The 22,894-nt window shown below is 43.4% G+C and overlaps 2 protein-coding genes across 5 annotated transcripts in view; one reads left to right on the top strand and one right to left on the bottom strand.

Annotated features, from left to right (window-relative positions):
* Window positions 1–22,894, bottom strand: part of LOC138742700 (mediator of RNA polymerase II transcription subunit 12-like protein) — a 404,210-nt gene that overhangs the window by 192,143 nt on the left and 189,173 nt on the right. The gene's annotated exons all lie outside the window — the stretch shown is intronic.
* Window positions 7,629–9,539, top strand: LOC138742935 (P2Y purinoceptor 14-like). The gene has a single exon (XM_069897815.1). It carries the CDS (start codon window positions 7,629–7,631, stop codon window positions 8,769–8,771), a length of 1,143 nt encoding a protein of 380 aa, XP_069753916.1. The 3' UTR covers window positions 8,772–9,539.

Raw genomic sequence — 22,894 nt, 5'->3', positions numbered from 1 at the left:
TAGGGAACAGGAGAGTCAGAGGATGGAAAAACAGAAACCAGACAGGCTGATGTTAATGCCATCTGGTTGGAGGATGTAGAGATAGAATATGAAGTATTGTTCCTACAAATTGCAGCTACTCACATTTGGGCAGGGCAGGAGACCATGGACAGGCATGTCAGCATGGGAATGGGGCAGGGAAAAGACAATTTGCCATTCAGAATACAAGTCATTCCATCCCAGATAGAGCGAAGATGTTCAACATAACAATCTCCTAGTCTGTGTCCGATGCAGAGGAGGCCACATCAGGAGCACTGGATGTAGTAGACGACCCCTGTAGAGTTACAAGTGAAATTTTGCTTCACTTGGATGGTCTGGTTGGGGCCTCGAATGATGGTAAGGGAGGAGGCGTGGGTGCAAGTGGAACATTTCTGGTGATCACAGGGGTAGGTGCCATGAGGACAAATGGAGAAAAGGGATGAGTGGATGAGGGAGATCTGGAGGAAGCAGACATTGTGGAAAGTGGAGAGGGAATGAGGTGGGGGAGGGGTGGAGAGATGTGTCCAGTGGTGGGATCATGTAGTAGGTGGCAGAAATGGCAGAGGATGATACGTCCTAAGATCAGACACAGTGGAGGAATAGGAATTGAGAGAAAGTAATAGAATCCTTATAGGGGACAGGGTATAAAGAGGTGCAGTTGGGGTAATTGCAAGTATTGGTAGGTTTATCAAAAATATTGGTAGGGAGTGGACTCAGGGAAATTGAGAAAGGGGAGAGTGTTACTAGAGATGGATTAAGTGAATTTGAGGTTCGCGTGAAAGTTAGCAGCAAAGTGGATAAAGTCGACAAGCTCAACATAGGTAAGGAGGCAACACCAATGCAGTCATTGATACAGCAGATGAAGAGTTGAGGACCCTTGCCAGTGTAGGCTTGTAGCATGGATTGCTCCACATAGCTCCACAAAATGGCAGGGAAGATACCCATGGCTACCCCTTTGACTTGGAGAAAGTGAAGTGAGCCAAACGAGAAGTTAGTGAAGGTGAGAACAAGTTCTGTCAGGTGAAGGAAGGTGATGGTGGAGGGGGACTGGCTAGTTCTACTGTTGAGGAAAAAAACTGAAGGCGCTTTGGACCTTCAGAATGCAGAGAACTGGAAGTTGTTTAAGTGACGGAGGCCACATGAGATATCATGGATATATCATAGATGTGCAGGAAATAGAGGGAAGGGCTGAGTTGATGGCAGTAGAGGGGTAGCCATGTTTCATGCAGTATTTTAATTTTATAATTTTTTTTAAATTAGACAATTCGGCCTTACGAGTCCATGCCGTTCAAATTACACCCCATTAACCTGCACGTTTTATGTATGGTAGGAGGAAGCCAGAGCCCCTGGAGAAAGCCCACACAGATATGGGGAGAATGTACAGACAGCAAGGGATTTGAACTCCGGTCCAGACCTGATTGCTGGTGCGCTGGAGGTATTGTGCGAAATGCTACGCCAACCGTGCCTGATTTTATCAGCTGTGAGGTCATACGTTATCTCCACTCCAGAACCAAGACTGCCACAGCCTCAGATGCAGTACAGATATGACACTTGAATTTGCTTGAGTTCACTTGGTAAACTTTACATCATGATTGACTCATTCACTGAAGCACAAGTGGGTAGGGCCCTACACATCTTCCAAGGATAGATCCTCTACCTTGTCCCAGCTGTGCAACATCATTAGAATTAAGGTGAGATCCTGGATACCATGGATCACTTCTTGTATCTCAAAGGGAGGGGGACACTTCTCAGTGAAGGCAGTCAGAAATTATGAAATTTACCATTACCTTCAATGTGCAATCTATTTGATGAAAAGAGCATTGAAGATCAAGATGTCAGACATAGCAGAAATCTCAGTCTGGCCAGCAGTAGAAATTTCCTATATGTTTTGAGATCTGAAATACTTACAATAAGCATGTCCAATGGTGTCTTCACTGGCAGAATGGGTGACCCAATGTCAATGTCCTCCCCCAGGCCAATAGTAGGACCCCAGTCACTTTTGCCGGGCAGGCCATGGATTGTGTTTGCCTGACACCAGACTCCCAAAGCAAACCCATTCTATGGGGAAGATATTGTCCAATTCAATGTTGGCTTCTAAGTATCTTTATTTAAATCATAATATTCTGGCAGTCCAAAGAAATTTGTCTGATGAAATAGCTCTTCTGTAATGAGCAACCAAAGAATTGAGATCTACATTCATTTGACTTCTTAGAATGCGAGGTGTTCTTATTGAAATCCTGAAAGATAGTCATTAAGTGGCATTACCTAATGGAAGCATCTTGAATGAAGGGATATAGTTACAAGATTTGAGGAAGTCATGAATAATATCAAACAAGGAAACTTCACAAAGGGTGGTAAGTCTCCGGAATTTTCCATTATGCTGGAAAGCAGATGTGTTTATATCTACTGATATATTGCAGATTCAGGAAGTGAGGTTATGGGGGAACTAGCACAGAGAGAAAATGAAACCAGAAGATTGAAAGGCAGGGTAGTCTCGAGAAATGGAGTAGTTTTCCCCCGCTCCCATTTTCATATGCAAAAGTATTCTTGCATTGTATATCTTGAGAATCCTGCCAATCAAAATTAGGTAGTACCATTCAGAATGGCACTATGAACCTGAACGAACAGGAGCCCAACACAAACTGCAGAATACATGCCCCATCCCCCAAACTACCCAACTATTAACACATCAACAGTAATCTCAGATGTGACAGAACTGGGGTGGAACCAGGTCACCATCAAACCTGAAGGTCTGCTGAGAATTTTGAAAAAGTAACGGTAAACAAAAGCAAGCAAGCGATGCAGCTTGCCTCACAGCGCCAGAGTCGCCAGTCCAATCCTGACCTCAAGCGCTGCCTGTGTGGAGTTCTCCCAGTGACTGTGGATTTCCTCAGGCTGCTTCACTTTTCTCTCAAATCCCGAGAAATATGCAGGATGGGAGGTTAATTGCCCCCAGTGTGTAGAGTAGTGGAATCTGGGGTGAGGTGATAAGAATTTGGGGAGAATTAAAACACTGAGAGTTCAAACAGGTTAGGATATTATTCCCTGGAGTGTCAGAGAATGAGGGGAGATTTGATTGAGGTATGCAAAATTATGAAGGGTCTTGATAGGGTTAATAGAAACAGGCTTTTTCACTGAGGTTAGATGAGATATAAACCAGAGGACATAGGTTAAGGTTGAAAAGATAAAATGTTGAAAGGAAACATTAATGGGACTTCACACAAAGAGTGGTGGATGAGGCCTCAATTCTGTCATCAAGAAAATTTGGATAGGTAAATAGATGGAAGGGGTATGGAGTGCGATGGAGCTGAGATGAGGCAGAATAATAGTTTGGCACAGTCTGGGTGGGCCAAAGGGTCTTTTTTTTTAATGCTGTAGTGTTTCTATTGTTCTATGTACAAAAAAATGCAGAAGGAACTCAATGGGTCGAGCATCATCCATGTGAGAAAAGCAATGGTGGCTTTTTCGGGTCGGAATCAATGATCACTGACTTCCTCCTGCAGGTTGTTTAGTGCTCCAGATTCCAACGTCAGCAGTCTGTCGTGTGCCCCCAATTGATGACGGTGTGGACTCGGTGAGCCGATAGGCTTGTTTCCATCAGTGTGATTCCCAGTGCAAAAGGAACTGAGGTCCTACTATTGGCCTGGGGGAGGACATTAACATTGGGTCTCCAATTCTGCCAGTGAAGACACCATTGGAGATGCTTATTGTAAGTATTCAAAGTTTAACCATGCAATTTAGTGTTTAATAAAGTGTAGGTTGGTCACAGGTTCATTCACAACTGTAGCAGATTGGTTATAGCAAATGCCAAAGGTCAGGTAGATAACCTGTCAGTTAGCACCATGCCTTTACAGCGCCAGCGATCGGGGCCGGGGTTCGTATTCCACACTGCCTGTAAGGAGTTTGTACGTTCTCCCTGTGTCTGTAGATTTTAGATGGAGAAGAGGAAAAACTGTTTTTCCCAGAGAGTGGTGAATCTGTGGAATTCTCTACCCAGGGAAGCAGTTGAGGCTAGTTCATTAAACATATTTAAGGTTGAGTTAGATAGATTTTAACATAAAAAAGGAATTAAGGGATATGGGGAAAAGGAAGGCAGGTGGAGTTGAGTCAGTGATCAGATCAGCCATGCTCTTATTGAATAGGGGAGCAGGCTCAATGGGCCAGATGGCTGACTCCTGCTTCTATTTCTTATGTTCTTATGCATGGGTTTCCAGTTTCCTCACACCATTCAAAATGCCCCGAGGATGTAGGTTAATGAGGGGTAAATTAGGGGGCATGAATTTGTGGACCAAAATGGCTTGCTACTGTGCTGTATATCGAAATTTAAAATAACTGTAAAGTTGAAGTGATGTGAACAGGACAGATAGGAAGTGGTTTATGTGCAGCATATAAACTGGACCAAAAATAAGCTGTCTGGTTAGACTGGTCCTGTTTGTAAAAAGAAACCAGAATTTTGCAGATAGTCCCATGGATTTCGTACATTGACCAACTGTATATTGAAGTTACAAGAGGCAATCATTGCCAACTAACTGTCTGGGACCAGTTCTGCCGGGATTTCTACCCCACAGTCACAATCAAAGTCCAAGAGGAACACCGTTACCAGGTTCCGCTCGTCTGTTGAAATCGGAGTGCAGGTGTGCTTTCTTCTAAATATCTATCAGTACAGTAATTGCTGCATTATTGTTGGTGAGGAGTAAATTGTGGCTTGAAAAATGTAGAAAATTTAGATTGCAAAAACAAAAGAGGTGTGGTTTTGTGTAGTTACAATTGTGGTCCAACTCTCAGCGAGGAAAATAGTTTGGGCATATGTCTTTTAGCAGAAGTTAGGGGATTGTAGAACAGATCCATAACTCAGACATTAACATCTCTCCAGCTGGTTTCGGTGGTGATCCAACATTTAATTCTGAATTGACTATGGAATCTTTGAACTTGCTAGAAATCCAAGCACTCGGTTATTTTCAAAATTGTGTTTTTGTAACCAATTTCAGTCCATTTAACATAACATAACATAAATAACATAACAATTACAGCACGGAAACAGGCCATTAGGCCCTTCTAGTCCGCACCGAACCAAACACCCCTTTCTAATCCCACCTCCCTGCACAATGCCCATAACCCTCCATCTTCTTCTCATCCATATACCTGTCCAACCTTTTCTTAAATAATACAATTGACTTCGCCGCCACTATTTCTCCCGGAAGATCATTCCACACGGCTACCACTCTCTAAGTAAAGAAGTTCCCCCTCATGTTACCTCTAAACCTCTGCCCCTTAATTCTTAACTCATGTCCTCTTGTTTTAATCTTTCCTCCTCTTAACGGAAATAGTCTATCCACATCCACTCTGTCTATCCCTTTCATAATCTTAAATACTTCTATCAAATCCCCTCTCAACCTTCTACGCTCCAAAGAATAAAGACCTAATCTGTCCAATCTCTCCCCATACTCTAGATGCTTAAACCCAGGTAACATTGATAAAGGCCAGCATACTAAAAGCCTTCTTCACCACCCTATTCACGTGAGTTTCTACCTTCAGGGAACGATGTACCGTCACTCCTAAATCTTTCTGCTCTTCTGTATTCCTCAATGCTCTCCCATTTACCACATATGTCCTATTCTGATTCTTCTTACCAAAATGAAGCACCTCACACCTCAAACTTGGGGAAATAGATATTATTAATTTTTTTAAATAAATACGAAGAAAAAAGGATGAAACCAAACTCTGTGTGTGTGTGTGTGTGATTATGAGTGTGTGTGACTGTGTGTGTGTGTGTGTGACTATGAGTGTATGTGACTGTGTGTGTGTGTGTGTGCGTGCGTGCGTGCGTGCGTGCGTGCGTGCGTGCGTGCGTGCTTACCGAAGGATGGGGGGAGGGGTCGAGGGAGTGGAGGATTTATCCTCCCAGCAAAGATTTTTATTACAAAACAATAATTGAGTTCCTCACCTTGACTGGATGAAAGAACCCACAGAATCATTCTGAAATCTGGTAAAGGAGGACCAAGAACTTAAATTGAGCCAAAATTGTTTATTTAGTCCTTTAAAGTTGATATACAGTAAAATCCCCATTATTCAGAATTCAAGCATCTGGTAAAAAAATTCCAGAAGTTAAATTTAAAATTGGCGCCCCCAGCTGTTCATTTGCCAGTCACACAACACACCATCTCAAGCAACTGGCAAATTCACTTATCTGGCATCAACCAATCCCCATAATTTCTTGATACTGGGAGTTTTAGAAGTGACAGCATTATTTAATCACCCAGATAATAATGTTTAATTTTCTGCAAAACAATTTCCAGCAATGAAAGGATTCTTGATTGCTCCCATTGATTTGTAGGGAGAACGCAATGACAATCTGGGAATACAGTGTGATATCCTCATATCTAGCACCACTCCCCACCTGGGGATTGTGGGGTCTGCAAATGGGATTGGAGACTTGCTGCCTTCTGCAAATTCACACGAGTACCAAATGGTGAGAAAGCCGTGAGTTACCCTTGACTCCAAGAACTTAAATTAACAAAGCATTTCAAACAGTGAACAGCACAAGGACAGATGGGTTTGCCACATCCACAATGGTCTCCTATTGAAGGTGCAAACTCCTTTCACAGATAGAAGCCATTCATCCCATCATACTTTCCTATCCCCTTGAAACAGCCTTTCAACTGTGATGAGGAAAAGAAAGTATCATCTCACATTCTCCTAAACTTGAACCATTTTCCACAATTATTGAGACAGGCTGTAACATCTCAACTAGTACCAGCTGGATTATCTGCTGACCACAGACTGAACGGACTGGACAGGCCTCCTGCCCACCTCTCTTACCTTCATTTGACCAGTAACCTATCACCTCTTGGCCCCACCCCAGACCTGTCCCCTCACTTATGTCTTTAGCCTCAATAAAGTATCTGAACCGTGAAATGTTGACTTACTGTTGTTCTCTTTGGATGTTGCATGATCCTTCGAGTCCCTCCAGCTTCTCATTGTTCACACAAGATTCCAGTAACTGTGGTTGTTGTGTCTCCCTGCTAGAACCATCCCAAGTTTCACAACTCAGTGCAGAACCAGCGATTTTCAGCATTTATTTTGTGTGTTCTCTTTGGTCATAATAATGACTTTTCCACAGCTAAGTTTTACTTAAACAGCTAGAAGTTATTTGTGCAAAAGTCACGATTAACTCCACCTTTTAAGGAAATAAATGTATTGTTAATAAGGAAGTGCATATCTCAAAACTCAGAAACATTCCTACTTTGAAATGTAAATCATATCAGTTGCTGCTCTCCCTTGCTATGAGTTTGGCTCAGTTAATTCCACTGGGCAGCACCTGACTCAGCAGATATACTGTTGCCTTACGGCTCCAGTGGTCCTCGACGGTGGCACTGTTAGTGCAACACTGTTACAGCGCCAGCGATCGGGACTGGGGGCTTGAATCCCACACGGCCTGTAAGGAGTTAGCACATTCTCCCCATGTCTACCTGGGTTTCCTCTGGTGGCTCCGGTTTCCTCCCACCCTTCAAAGAGTACTGGGGTTGTTGGTCAACTGGATGTAATTGGCGGCACGGGCTCGTGTTACCATATGATCATGTGGGAGAGAGTGGCTGACAGGGAACTTAGTGATGGGCCACGTGGTCTGCAAAGTGGTAAGGATGCATGAGACTGCATCAGGCAGCAAAGTTGCTTTGCACACAATAATAAAAGGAGCTGGGATAGACTGTTCTATGGTCATCTCCATCATTAACATGCTCCACCATCTCTGTGCAGGTGTGCCCATGGCAACGTCAAAAGATGTCTACCTAATTCCGAACAGAACAATCACTCTGGACACAGCAAACACCTTCAATCACTCCAACTGCAAGCTCGCCCTGGAAGGTTTTGCAATGTTCAAAATCACTGCCTACACATTAATTTGTGTATTTGGATTCATCCTCAACACTCTCTCACTCTGGGTGTACTTCTGTCACATTCCCACCACTAACCCCATCATCTTGTACCTGAAGAACCTGGTCATAGCCGACAGCTTGCTGGTCCTTACGCTCCTCGTGAAGATCCTCAGACAGAGCATCACCTCTCCCAACCTAAACAAAATTTACTGTGGCTTCATCGCCTACGTATTCTATCTGAACATGTACTCCAGTATTTTCTTTATGGTTTATATTGCAGCCACCAGATACTTGAAGATTGTCAGACCACTCAAAAGCCAGGCGTTTCAAAACCTGAATACTGCTAAGTGTCTTTCTCTGGGAACCTGGAGTGCCCTTATGCTCCTTGGAATACTGTTTGTAATTCTGATAAATGTGCCCAAACAACCACAGCGATCAAGCCCTCAAACCTGTTTGAAAATTGAAAAGGGATGGAAGAATATATATATGTTTGCCCACATTACTGGCTTGACCATATTTTATTTAATGCTGGCAGCGGTTTGTTACTGTTACTTTCAGGTTTCTAGGCAGCTCCACTTGTTGTCTTCCTTGTGGTCCCTGAAGAAGAAAGCCAAGGCAAAGAACAACATTCTAATCCTGTTGGCTGTGTTCTTCATTTGTTTTGTGCCTTACCACATCATAAAGCTTCCTTACATGCTCAGCCAAACAGAACTAATTCCAGACTGCTACTGGCAAAGGGTTTGGTACATTGCGGAAGAATCTTCCCTCTTGCTGTCAACATCCAACACTTGCTTTGATCCAGTCATCTATTTTCTGTTTTGCAAGGTATTTAGGTCAAAGTTAGGTCTGGGTAAAAAAAAAGTTCCGGGGCCAAACTAAATGAGTGTGCCTGTTAATGTCTAATAACTTGTGCTCAATTTGCCCCACTGATTTTCCACATCCACAGTAAAAAGGCTATGAATCGTATCACACCTTACAGTATGAGGCGCAATGGTCCCTTGCTGACTCCAGTCCTGTCCTCCAGTGATCTCTGTGTGGAGTTTGCATATCACATGGGCTCCCTCCCATAAATCCTAAAATACACAGGTTGGTAGATTAATTGGCCACTGCCAAATGTCCCTAGTGTATAGATGAATGTCAGAATTTGGGTGGGGGTAGGCGAGATGGTTGGAATGCTTTTTTTTCCATTGACAGCATGGCAGAAGCCAATTCCAGCCATTTAAACCCGTGCCACCCAAGTTAACCTACAACCCCATACATTTTGGAGATTGAGAGCAAACCGTAGCACTCTGGGAAAAGCCAACTTAGACACGGGGAGAACATGCAGACTCCTTACAGGCACCGCTGGATTCGAACACGAGGCACTGGCCCTGTAACAGTGTCACACTAACCATGGCTTGGGGAGAAGTTAGTGTAAATGAGAGCTTAATGGTTAGAGTGAGCCTGTTTCCCATGCTGCATCACTCTCTGAGAATCATGTAAAAATTGGCCGTTGATAGGTCAGACTCACACCCCAGTGGGTCAACAAAACTTTCCATCAGCTGATCAAAATACTTTTTCTAAAGGAACTGTTTAAGGTCCCATTCAGATATCCTGAAATCCATCTGTGATTTGGTCTTAAAGCCATTTTTATATCTCCTTACTCACAAAGCCAACATTTTTAAGGCTTGAATGTTCACAAGATCAAGAAACAGAACGCACAGAAGAGAGAGAGAGAGAGAGAGACACACACACACATGATAGAGACGGACAGCGGAACCCCTCAGGTGACTGAGCGGAGGTGTCACAATCATTGCCTCCCATTAGTAATATGGATGCTTCCCTGTCAGTACTCTCATTTCCATTATTGCAGCCAATCACAGCAGGAAGACACGGTGGTGTGGCAGGTAATGCTGCTCTTTCACAACGCCCAGTGGTCCAGGTTTGACCCTGCCCTCTGGAAATGTCTGTTTGAAGTTGCGACATATGTGTAAGATTTCACCATTTCCCTCCTGTGTCCCCAAGACATCCCAGTCGGTAGGGTTAAAGGACCAATGAATGCAAATCACCACCCACGGACTGGTGAGGGAGAGATAGGAGGATCGGAGGGGAGATGAGAAGCATGTGAGATGGAAAGTTACAGGGAAGCAATGGGAATGGGATAATGGGAATGCTCTTTGAGCTACCATGGGCCCAAGAGTTGAACAGTCTCATTCCAGGTCATAATAAAGCTCCCCATGAAATTAAAAATGCAATCATTTTTTCTGGGAATCTATTCTCCGTCCAAAATAAATGGGGAAAAAAAATTATATGGAGGGTTCTATAAACCTATTTTATACTTTTACCTCAGCTCATGCTCAACAATCTGAGTGTAATTCATTCCTTAAAACACACTGAAGACCTAAAAGTAAATTGCAGTGAAACAAAAAAGTTTGCAGACCCTGTGATTGTGGTTAAGCACTGGAGAAACTTTGCAGGTCCTGCACTGTCCATAGAGGGCAAAGATACAGAAATAAAATTGATAGTCTGAGTAGCACAGCACATTTTAAACCAATCATTCCCAAAGTGAGTGGTCCCCCCACCACGGGTGATCATCGCATTTTCACATCTGCAATGGCCAAGGCCCTAGGTTTTGAGCATCGCAAGTTATCTTCAGTCTTGTAATGTACATTTAAATTATAATCTAATAAAGATATGATTGGGGGACCCCACAATATTTCCCTCTACATTTCTTCTGTGTTTTGCTGTGATTTTACATTTGCTTTTTTCTGCTAGAAATGCCTTCTCATTCTCCTCTGTAGTGACACGATATACTCATTTATTTATATTTATATAACATCAGACAGCATTAACTTATATTTCATGAATGCACATATACACGTTAGACATATCTAGGATATGTGGCGATACCAGCTACAGGTGGTAGTTGCCGTTGTGTATTTGCGTCTACCTGTACCTTCTAATGTCAAGTAATTAAGTATGATTTTTTTAGTTTCATACTTGTGCTTGTATTATTGTGTCACCGACTTTCCCTCGTGATTACATCGCTATTGTATTTCCTCGTTTTTTTCTGTTGCATTTTGTTGTGATTGGCAGAATTTTTACAAATATTTTTGGTTGCAGAATAAAATACATCCACAGCTCAGCAGAATAAAATACATCCACAGCTCAGCAAACCAAAGAAGGACTGAAGGCCCATATAGGATGGAATATCTGAAATATGGATTTGCCGTATGTTTCGCGTGATAATTATAATTTTTTTATGAATAAGTGATTGTTATATTCAGAATATTTACATTTCAATTTATAATGATTAGATCTTAATATGTATATTTAATTTTTCTTTAATATTTTTTCTTTTTTCTTTCTTTATGGCTCTCCTCAGGAGAGTTGGCTGAAGGGGGGTGGTTCTTTTCTTTTCTTTCCTATATATAAAAAAAATAACGTTCATGTTTATAGTTAATTGTTGTATATGTCATATGCTATTTGTTTTTTGAATGAATAAATAAAGTTTTTTTTTTAAAATGAAATATGGATTTGTATCAGCACCAAATGTGATAGAGTCTGTTCAAATGAAACCAAATGAAGATTAGATTTTATTTTAGATTTGCAATAGACCTAATACCAAGAAAGAGCTCTGTGTGTGTGTGTGTGTGTGTGTGTGTGTGTGTGTGTGTGTGTGTGTGTGTGTGTGTGTGTGTGTGTGTGTGTGTGTGGGGGGGGGGTGTGGGTGGGTGTGTCTGTGTGGGGGGGTGTGTGTGGATGGGTTTATGTGTGGGGTATGTGCGTGTGTGGGTGTGCGCGTGGATGGGTGTGTGAGTGGGTGTGTATTTGTGGGGGGATGTCTGTGAGTGTATGTATGTGGGGGTGTCTGTGTGGGGTGTGGGTGTGAGTGGATGGGTATGTGTGTGTGTATGTGTCTGTGTGGGGGGGTGTGTGTGGATGGGTTTATGTGTGGGGTATGTGCGTGTGTGGGTGTGCGCGTGGATGGGTGTGTGAGTGGGTGTGTATTTGTGGGGGGATGTCTGTGAGTGTATGTATGTGGGGGTGTCTGTGTGGGGTGTGGGTGTGAGTGGATGGGTATGTGTGTGTGTATGTGTGTGTGTGGGGGGGTGTCTGTGTGGGGTGTGGATGGGTATGTGTGTGTGTGGGTGGGTGTGTGTGTCCATGTGAGTGTGTGGGGGTGTGTGTGTGTGTGTGTGTGTGTGTGTGTGTGTGTGTGTGTGTGTGTGTGTGTGTGTGTGTACATGGGGTGTTGGGGGGGGGATGTGCTAGGGATGTGCCCTGGGACCTAAGAGGGCGGCAGCCCAAATAGCTTGGGAGCCACTGTTTTAAACAATGACAACTGAAACAATAAGGTTAAAGTTTCCTTCTCACTTTTGTCCTCTGTAATCCACTGAAATTCTGTCAGAAATTTGCAATGTCGGTTTAATAATAATTCAATATTTCACCAAATGGTTTGACAGATTGAATAAAATGTTGACATGTGTATGTAAGTCACTACATCCTTTTTTACTCTTTTCTCACAGAGCAAACTTTCTAAGAAGTCATTCCCAATTGGTCCACCAAATCTTACAAGGGAACATTGAGCAAACTCTCCCTCAAATCCTGTGGGACAAATAAAAGACCAATATTATTTGCGAAGGGGTTGGAGTTCTGAAATGAGTCACATGCAAGGCGTTGGTGAGACCATGAAACAAAAACGTCTGTAATTGCAGTAAATACACAAAATTACAGGAGAAACTCAGCAGGTCCCGCAGCACCCATCGAAGTTAAAGATTTAAAACCGACATTTCAGGCCTGATGAAGGGCTCAGGCCTGAAAGGATGGATTTTTTTTTTTACCTCCTCGGGATTCTGCAGGACTTGTTGAGTTTCTCCAGCAATTTTATGTCTTTACCTGGAAATACTAAGCACAGTTCTGGTTTCTTTCACTAGGAAGGAATTTAGTACAACTGGAGGCAGAGGCACCAAATATAGTACCAAAGGAGAGGCACCAGGCTAATTCCTAGGGTGAAATGATCATTGTATCCAATAGATTAGGTCTGTATTCTTTGGAGTCAAAAAGAATAAAGGTCATCTTATTGAAACATATGACATCTTAAAAGGGTTTTGATAGGATCGATATTTTCACTTCTGGCAGAATCTCGAGCAAGGGGAGTGAGCTCAAGATAAGATCAGTCAATAAAAATCACGGCAGAGCAGGCTTGGTGGCCTAACCCATGCTCCTATTTCTCTTGTTTTTGTCTTCAACAGGGACAATGCCGTCGACCTGACGTGGGCCGCGCCGGGAAACAAATGACTTCCATTTTCACAGATGTCCATCAATTGAAAAATGCCACTTGGTCAACAGATCTCCATTTGGATTGATTGAGTGGCTTCAGAAGCACACAAATCTTTCAGTGAAAAATTACTAAAAGGGGGTGGGGGTGTGTGTGTGTGTGTGTGTGTGTGTGTGTGTGTGAGAGAGAGTGAGTGGGAGAGAGAAAGGGGGGAGGGGAAACTTGATCTGCCATTTGTCAGAACGAACACATGTACATACATCTGACTTCTAATTTATTAATATTATAGAGGCTCAATTATATGTAGTCAGTTGTTGATAGCCCAGTAATGGCCTGTCCATCACAATTCATTTTCTGAACGCTCCCAAATATGTGATTAATTCTTCCTTTAATTCCTTCTATTTTATCCTTATCCTGTTCTCAGTCGCAGCTCAGCTGAGTACATTTTCACCCACAACACCTTAGCTTGTGGAATTCAAACCCATTGGTAAATGTCGAGGCAGCAAATCTGGTGCTGCCCTGTGAGAGGTGCAATCCTGTGGCCATAGAGGTAAAATGCAGCCATATTTTTAATAGGCCACGATAATAGGCCCTTCCAGCCCATGAGCCCGTGCCCCACTAATATACCAATTAACCTACAATCCCTGTACTTTTTTGAGGGTGGGAGGAGCATGTGGGGGAAAAGCCTACGCAGACAGGGAGAAAACGTAGAAACTCCTTTCAAGCAGTGGTTTATTTGAACCAGGGTCACGGGAGCTGTGATAGTGTTGTGCTAAACTACCCGTACCAATATGTATTCTCTCCTAACAGTACTTGGAAGATGAGCAGGGAAAGGGTCATGGGAATTGATTGAACCTTTGGCTAACATCACAGGCGATCTTGTTATTATCAGTGTTGCTCATGGAATAATGCAAATTGGCTGCCAGTTTTCCAATATTACTCCGGCGACATCTTTAGCTACAGAGCACTTTGGGATGATCAAACTTTGAAGATGTACACTGTAAATATAAGATTTCATGGATTTTCACATGACATAATGCCAACAATGAACTTCCCCCTTCCCATACTTGAACAACATTTCCAGTAAGTTTCTCCTGTCAGCATGAAAAATCCCAGGCTATACCCCAATCAGTTGATCTTACCACCATCATCTCGTTCAGCCACACTTACCAGTGACTACAAAATCGCTACACTTAAAAACATTAACCACTTCTACTTTTTGTGTGGTCCATTGCATCAATCTTCAGAAGATGCCCCATGGTGTTACCATCCTCAAGAAAGTTAGCGCAAACCAAACAGGATGCTTGAATAACAAAGAACAGTTAGCGTAGTGCTGTCACAGCCCCAGCAAACCGGGTTCGGATCCACCACTGTTTGTAAGGAGTTTGCACGTTCTCCCCGTGTCTTCATGGGTTTTCTCCGAGTGCTCCAGTTTCCTCCCACCTTCTAAAATGTACGGGGTTTGCAGGTTTATTGGGGGGGGGCACATGGGCTGGAAGGGCCTGTTTATTCTGCTGAACGTCAAAATTAAATTTTAAAAAATTAAAACTCTATTTATGATATTGGTGCGATCATACAGACTGAGATTTCAGTACATATTAACCATCTGGGAAAATACTGGGTCTGGAGCAGTGATTCTCAACCTTCCCTTCCCACCCACATCCCACCTTAAGCAATCCCTTACTAATCTCGGAGCACCGATGGCCTAGGGATGACTTAAAGTGGGACGTGAGTGGAAAGAAAATGGTTGAGAACCCCCTAGTCTACCTGATGAAAAAATGTTTGAATCAATGATGACCAGAGGAACGCAAGTTTTATGCACCTGATATTACCAGTACCAGTCATTTCTCCTTCCAAGGAAGGAAGAAACAAAGACAAAAAGTGCAAGTGCCCACTGACCTATCTCAACATCATGAAGGCAGCATCACAGTCCATCCTCTGCACCCTGATCACACTCTCTTCTCTCTGCTACCTTCAGGTTCAGAAGCCTAAAATCTGGTTCAAGAACAGGTTTCCCCCCCCCCCCCCCCATAAACAGCTATCAGACTCTATAAGGCCCATTCTCAACCTTATTTTGGCTATGGCTCCTTTAGGACTCTGATCAAAGTTCATGAGCCTCCTTCCCTGTGAAGTTTAGTTAGTTTTTTTTCCCATATTTCTACCGACTACATAAAAAACATTTCAAAAATTTATGATTTCAGTCCATGCCCCCCCTCACTTAAATGTGCTGTGGCCCCCGGGTGGGAGTGTATGGTCCTCAGGGGGTCAGCCATTGTGAATAGCTGCTCTATAGCATCTCCGCTCCATCCTCAAGATTCATTGGAGCGACTTCATCCCTAACATCGAAGTACTCGAGATGGCAGAGGCCGACAGCATCGAGTCCACGCTGCTGAAGATCCAGCTGCGCTGGGTGGGTCACGTCTCCAGAATGGAGGACCATCGCCTTCCCAAGATCGTGTTATATGGCGAGCTCTCCACTGGCCACCGTGACAGAGATGCACCAAAGAAGAGGTACAAGGCCTGCCTAAAGAAATCTCTTGGTGCCCGCCACATTGACCACCGCCAGTGGACTGATATCGCCTCAAACCGTGCATCTTGGTGCCTCATAGTTCGGCGGGCAGCAACCTCCTTTGAAGAAGACCGCAGAGCCCACCTCACTGACAAAAGGCAAAGGAGGAAAAACCCATCACCCAACCCCAACCCACCAATTTTCCCCTGCAACCGTGTCTGCCTGTCCCGCATCGGACTTGTCAGCCACAAACGAGCCTGCAGCTGACGTGGACTTTTACCCCCTCCATAAATCTTCATCCGCGAAGCCAAGCCAAGAGACCATGGAACCAGCAAAAGATCCAACTGTACTCCTGAAACACTGCATTTTTTTCAAGTGCAATCATGAATCGTGATTTGATTCATCCTTTGATATTTATCATCTCTTTTTCAGTATTGCACTTGTGGTCATTACAGAAGCCCAAGGAAATCTGTAAAGATGATTCAGCTACTCCATGATGGAATGACAGGACAGGTCCTCTGCAATGGTGCCATTTCTAATGGGGTGAAGCAGGACTGTGTACTAGCCCTGGTCATGTTCAATCTGTTCTTCACTTGCTTGTTTCACATGCTGTCCAAGATCTAGAGGAGGGAATGGACATTAGGTACCAACTGGACGGCTTTCTCTTTGACCTTCATCACTTGAACGCACGGACGAAGTGCCTCTACACAGTCATTCAAGAAACATCTTTTGCTGATGACAAAGACAGTGATCCACAGTTAATGCTGAACAGATTCTCAGACATTGACCATCAATCTGAACAAGTCTGAAGTACTCCATCAGTCCGTGCCAAACAACACCACAGAACCAAAAATGACTGTTGGCGACACCCAGCGGACAAATGTAAACAGCTTCAAATACTTAGGGAGCATCATCTCAAGTGATGGGTCTTTGGACAAAGAAATTGACTCCAGGATCAGTAAGGCCAGAGACTCTGAGGAGGCAGTGTACCAGAGTGCTCAATCAACACAACGTCCCTATCTCCATAAAGCTGAAAGTCTACAGAGCTGTGGTCATTCCTTCTCTCCTAGATGGATGTGAAACCAGGACTCTGTACTGACGTCACATCAAAGAACCGGAGAAATTCCACATGCGCGAGCTCTGTTCCATCCTTGGCATCCGTTGGCAAGACCGTGCCTCCAACCTGGAGATCTTGGGTCACATGAAGTCCACCAGCACTGAGCCCCTGATCATCAGAGCCCAGATGCAGTGGGAGGGACACGTCATCAGAATGGACAACCACCAGATGCCTCACCAGCTGGTCTCTAGTGAACTGAAGAAGACCTCAAGGTCATTCACACAGGCTCTATAAAGACACTGTGAAGGAAACCCTACGCTACTGTGTCATCCAGCCAAGAGAACTAGAAGCTGCGCTGCTGACAGATCGAGCCGGCGAGGTCTGTGCGATGAAACTACACCAGTCTTTGAAGACAGGCGCTGCCAAAATCTGATGGAAAACCATGAACGGCGTCACAAAGCAGCAGCCGTGGTTATTACAAGAATGGACTCCAGAGCCCCCATTGTGTGAGATTCTGCATTTCCAGACAGGGACTGTAAAGTCATCTTCGTGTCCACAGATGAAATGCTTAACTGAAGGATGACCAATAAAACTGCAGTTGGAGTACATTACACAAGAATTTCAGTATTTCTGTTCAGTGTATTTATGGGTATGAGAATAAATTCATCATCATTATCAAGATTTTGTAAAGAATGTTCACAAACTACACAAAAGTAGACACACAATATTTCCTCAGTTGTCAGGAAGCCACAACAATGAATGCACTTCCCGAGAAGGCTGAGGGCTGGCAAGGCTACTGGCCACTATTCTGTCCACTTTCGACAGGAGCTCGATTGAAAATGTCCAGGCCGGCTGCATCACAGTCTGCTGTGGTTAGGAGGTCAATCTTCAGGACAATAAGGGTGGCAGAGAGGATCACTGGGGTTACCCTTGGATACATGCTTAGAACATCATCATATCATTACTTGTCCAATGACTAAAACTGTTGCTATCCTTTCCCTGCTAGCTTCCTGCCTCTCAATCCATCAATGTCTCTCTTATCTTGTAAGTACAAGGATGCATTCACATCTTGTTACTGCCCCGTACATTCCCATCTCATGATGTTTTACCTAACAGGAGTACAAGGACACCTCCCCTTCTTGTTACAGCCTTGTACAGGGTAACTCCCTACACATTCCCATCTCATGATGTTTTACCTTACAATACCTGACGAAGGGTTCTACTGGCTTTAGAAGTGGTGCAGAGGAGATTCACCAGGTTGATCCCAGAGATGAGGAGAGGTAGATTGCCTGAAACTATACTCCATGAAATTTTGAAAAATGAGAGAGGAACTTAAGGAAACATAAAATTATGAAGGGGATAGATAAGATAGAGACAGGAAAATGGTTTCCTCTGGTGTGTGAAAAGAGAACTAGGGCTATAGCCTCAAAATTCAGAATAATGATCAAAATTCATTGTTGTGAACATGTCACAAAATTTGTGGTTTTTTTGCAGGACTGCAGTGCAAATATCGCTATAAAATTATATTCCAAAATAAATAAACTAGTGCAAAAAGAAGAGAAAGTGAAGTAATGTCTGCGGTTCATTGTCCTTTCAGAAATCTGATGGCAGAGGGGAAGAAGCTGTCCTTGTGCCACTGGGATTTAATCTTCAGGCTCCTGTACCCCCTTCCTGGTCATAGCAGTATGAAGAGGGCATGGCCTGGGTAGTGGGGGTCTTTGAGGAGAGCAGATTTAGGTCAGAGATGAGGAGAATCTGCTTCTCCCAGAGGGTAGTGAGTCCTCTGACCAAGGAAGCAGTGGAGGCAGCCTCATTAAATATATTTTTGCACATATGGGGAATTAAGGATTATGGGGGCTATGGCAGGTAGGTCCATGGCCAGGTTAGCCATGATATTATTAAATGGCGGAGCAGGTTTGATGGACCAGATGGCAGGCTCCTGCTCTTGTTTCTTATTGACTTAATATTGCAGTCACCACACAACAGGAAGAATGTGATTGCCGTGGAGAGGATTCTGCCTGGGATGAAATGTTTCAATTTGGTGGAGAGCCTGGATCGGCTAGATTTGTTTCTGGAGCAGAGGATGCTGAACAGAATTTTGAGACACTTCAATGGCGGAGATAAAAACTTTTCCCCAAAGCAAAACTTTGTTAATAAAGATGAACTTGAACTTATTAAAAACATAATGCTGGAGAAACTCACCAGGTCAAACAGCATATATAGCAAGGACAAATATAGATAGCCAATGGTTCAGGCCTGGGGCCTTCAAGATAGGAGCAAAATGTGGGCAGGTGCCTGAATAAAATGGTGGGGGGAGGGGGGAGGAGCACAGTCCCAAAGGCAGGAAGTAATAGCTGGATGAGGGAGGGAGGACACACCAGCAAACAGGGAGAGGAGGGAGAGCTGAGTGAATGGAGACAGAGGGGGATGGAGAGCTAGAGGAAAGCAGAACAGAGAGATGGGGAAGAGAGGGAGAACAGAGAGTGGGCTAGCAGAAACCGGAGGTCAATGTTAATGCCATCTGTAAAGGTTAAAACCTTGTGCTTTTAATTCTTAGTTAATTTTGTGCCTGTCTCTTTAAGAAAACTATTGTTTGTAGTGTTACCATAGTGGCTATATTGTAATATGTCATAATATCTGCCCAGGCTAACTGTTTGCCCTTCATTCTACAAGATGTGAAGGAAGCATGAGCACGAGAAATGTTTCTTTGAACTGTGTATCTCTTTAAAGTTATTTGTATCTCTTTAAAAGCCTTTGTATCTCTTTAAGCTAGTATCTCTATATATCTTCTTTATCTCTATCAAACAGTAAATACTTTGTTATTCATCATTATGAAAGTCTTGTTGCGAAGCTATGCAAAATATTTATCTGTTTTATCAAGGAGTTAAAACTGCATAAATTAACAGTCACAGAATTTGATTTGTTGGAGTAAAGAGATCTAAATTTGGGATATCACAGCTCACACTTTGGAAGATAATACTCTGAGATTAGGATATATTAGAATAAGGAAAGTGTCATCTATACCATCAGGTTGGAGTGGCTCCTCCAATTTACCAGTGGCCTTGGCTTAGCAGTACATGAAGCCATGGACAGGCATGTCAGCAAAGAATTGAAATGGTTGGCCACTGGGAGATCCATGTCATTGAATGTATATCTGTAAGACTGGTAAGAAAACATGAAAAAAATCTGTCATGGTTTTTTTTCAGAACCCAAGAGAAAATCATTTTCAAGGGGCCAAAGGAAATGAGTGGAGGAATGACTTAGAGGAGATGGCATGGACTCCTCGGTCCTTAGCTTAAAATTTAGACATACACCACCATGGTAACAGGCTCTCCTGACCCACAAGCCCATTGCCCCTCAAAAATACACCATAAAACCCTTCACAAAGGGAGGAAACCAGAGCACCCAGAGGAAGCCCACCCAGACACAGGAAGAAGGTACAAACTCATGACACACTGCACCGGATTTGAACCTGAGTCACTGGGCACTGTGATAGCACGGCACTAACTGTACTGCCCTACAACCATAACTAAGCGCTGTAACTATTCCACTCTAAGGAGAACTGGAATTGGAAATCAACCTTTCATCACCTGGGCTAAATAACCAATGAAGCATCCAACATAAAAATGGAACTGCATTTCAGGAGGAATGAGGCAGGCGTGCAATGTGTCAGTGCTGTGAATCTACTCCACTAATCTGAACAAAACCCCATGAATCACGGTGGAAGTAGCAGGAGGCAAAATCTCCCTGCATAAAATGCCATTATCTGTTAGAATCATAAAAACAGGACCTTTTGACCCAAAGCATCCATTCCAACCTGTTTGTCCGTGAATCCCATATGGCTGCATTAGGTCTGTATTCTTCTATGCTTTGCCTATTTAAATCCCTGTCTAAATGCCTCTTAAAGGTTGCAATTGCACCTCCTGTTCTGGCAGGTACAGTCAGCATTGCGGTTCGGGCAACACTATTGAACTAGCAGCGACCCAGAATCAAATGAGACACTGTAAGGAGTTTGTATGTTCTCCCAGGTCTGTATGGATTTCCTATGGGTGCTCCAGTTTCTTCCCCCTTTCAAAAACATGAAGAGATTGCAGGTTAATTGGTGAGTTTGGGGTGCACAGGCTGGGGCACAGAAGAGACTGTTACTGTGCTGTCCGTCTAATTTAAATTTAATTTTAAAATTTAGTACATTCCAGATATCAACCACTCTCCTTACTCTTATTTTAAGCCAATGCTTTCTTGTTTTTGATACATCTACCATGGGAAAAAGATTATATATCACCTTTTAAACTTCTATCACATCAACCTCCTTCGTTCCAGGAAAAAACATGCCCAGCCTATCCAAACTCCCATGTCCAAAGTCTTCCAATCCAGGCACCTCAAAGATGTGGGACTCCATTCATTCTTCTGTCACTGGATCCTCCATTTCCTCATTGGCAGACCCCAATCAGTACATCATCTCCTCCACACTGGCCATCAACACAGGGCCCCCTGCTCCCTGGGCACTCATGACTGCGTAGCCAGGTTCAGCTCTATCTCGATCTACAAATTCACTGACAGCACTGCCTTTGTTAGCCGAATAACTGGAAATGAGTCAGAATACAGATCGACAACCTGGTAGCAGAACAACAATCTTGCTCTCAACGTCATGAAGTCCAAGGAAGATTATTGATGATTTTAGGAAAGAGAGGCGAAGGGTCCATGTCCCTATCTACTCTGATGGAATAGTGGTGGAGAGGATCAAGTTCCTAGGAGTCCATATTTCTCTCCTGGAGCCAGTACATCAAAGCAACAATGAAGAAGGCACACCAATGGCTCTGCATTCTAAGGAGTCGGTGGAAATGTGGCATGTGGTAGAATTCTCTAACAAACTTCTAAAGTGCCTTGTGGAAAGTTTACCAACTGGTTGTATCAAAGCCTGGCATGGGAATTTGAATACCCAGGAATGCAGCAAACATAACTCTCCCATCCACTGAATACATATATGAGAGGCATTGCCTCAGGAAGGCAGCCAACATTATAAAGGATTCCCATCACCCTCGTCACAACCTCTTCTGCCTTGGGCAGAAGGTACAGAAGCCTGAAGACGAGCACAACTATTTTCAGGAACAGTTTCTTTCCGACTATCAGACTCTTGAACCTCCCCTTGTTACACTAATCATAGACAGTCCTGACATCACAAAATAGTGTCTATACTATTGCAACGACACTTTCTATTGCACTCAAATAACTGAATATTTATTATCTATCTTTTGTATGTATTTTTCTGTTTTAATTCCATTAAGTATATTGTCTTGAAGTACTTGTTTGGGCGCAGCAAGTAAGGGTTTTGGTGTAATGATAATAAAGTCATTATCACATTCTAATACATTTCCTCTCCGGTACAAAAACATCCTCCAAATAGCAGCCAGAATTGCATGTAATTGTCTGAGTGCAGCCTTAACAACATTATTGTCCCAACTCTTGTATTCTATTCCCTAACCTATGAAGCCAAGCATGCCATATGCCTTCTCTACACCTTACTAATGTGTGTGGCACCTTCAGGAAGCTATGGACCTCAACACAAGGTCCCTCTGTTCAATGGCTTTTAATGTCTTACTATTAACTGGATATGTCCTACCCTTATTTGACTTCCCGAAAAGCACTTGTGAGGATTGAATCTCATCTACCAATGCTCGACCTAGCTTTCCATCTGATCCATATCCTGTTGAGCACTTGGATAACCTTCCTCATTACCACAACACCAGCAAATTTCATGTCACCTGCAAATTTGCTCCTCATACCCTCGTGTTCAGATCTAGGTTGTTGATACTATATCAAGACAGCAAAGGTTCCAGCACCAATCTCTGAAGTTCAACACTATCACAGCTTTTAAATCAGAAAAATGTCCTTCCACCCATAACTATCTGCATCATTTTGCGTGCACGTTGTTAGATCCAATCTGCCAACTCACCTTGGTTCCCATGTGTTTTAACCTTCTAGCCCAGCCTACGACATAGGACTTTGCCTAATGCCTTCATGAAATCCATATGGACAACTACCACCCTGCCTCCACCGATCTCCTTCACTACCTCCTCAAAAGATCAGTGAAACAGGATTTCCTCCTTAACCCTGCCAACTATCTCTATTCAATTCTTGCCTTTCCAAATGAATGCTAATCCTGTCTCTTAGGATTT

The sequence above is a fragment of the Narcine bancroftii genome, chromosome 9 (assembly GCF_036971445.1).
Source record: "Narcine bancroftii isolate sNarBan1 chromosome 9, sNarBan1.hap1, whole genome shotgun sequence".
Lineage (NCBI taxonomy): Eukaryota > Metazoa > Chordata > Chondrichthyes > Torpediniformes > Narcinidae > Narcine > Narcine bancroftii.
This window is presented reverse-complemented; position numbering and strand designations above follow the sequence as displayed.

What these genes read in the sequence shown, in the direction of transcription:
- LOC138742935 (XM_069897815.1), top strand. Translation starts at nt 7,629, where the DNA reads ATGGGCCACGTGGTCTGCAAAGTGGTAAGGATGCATGAGACTGCATCA.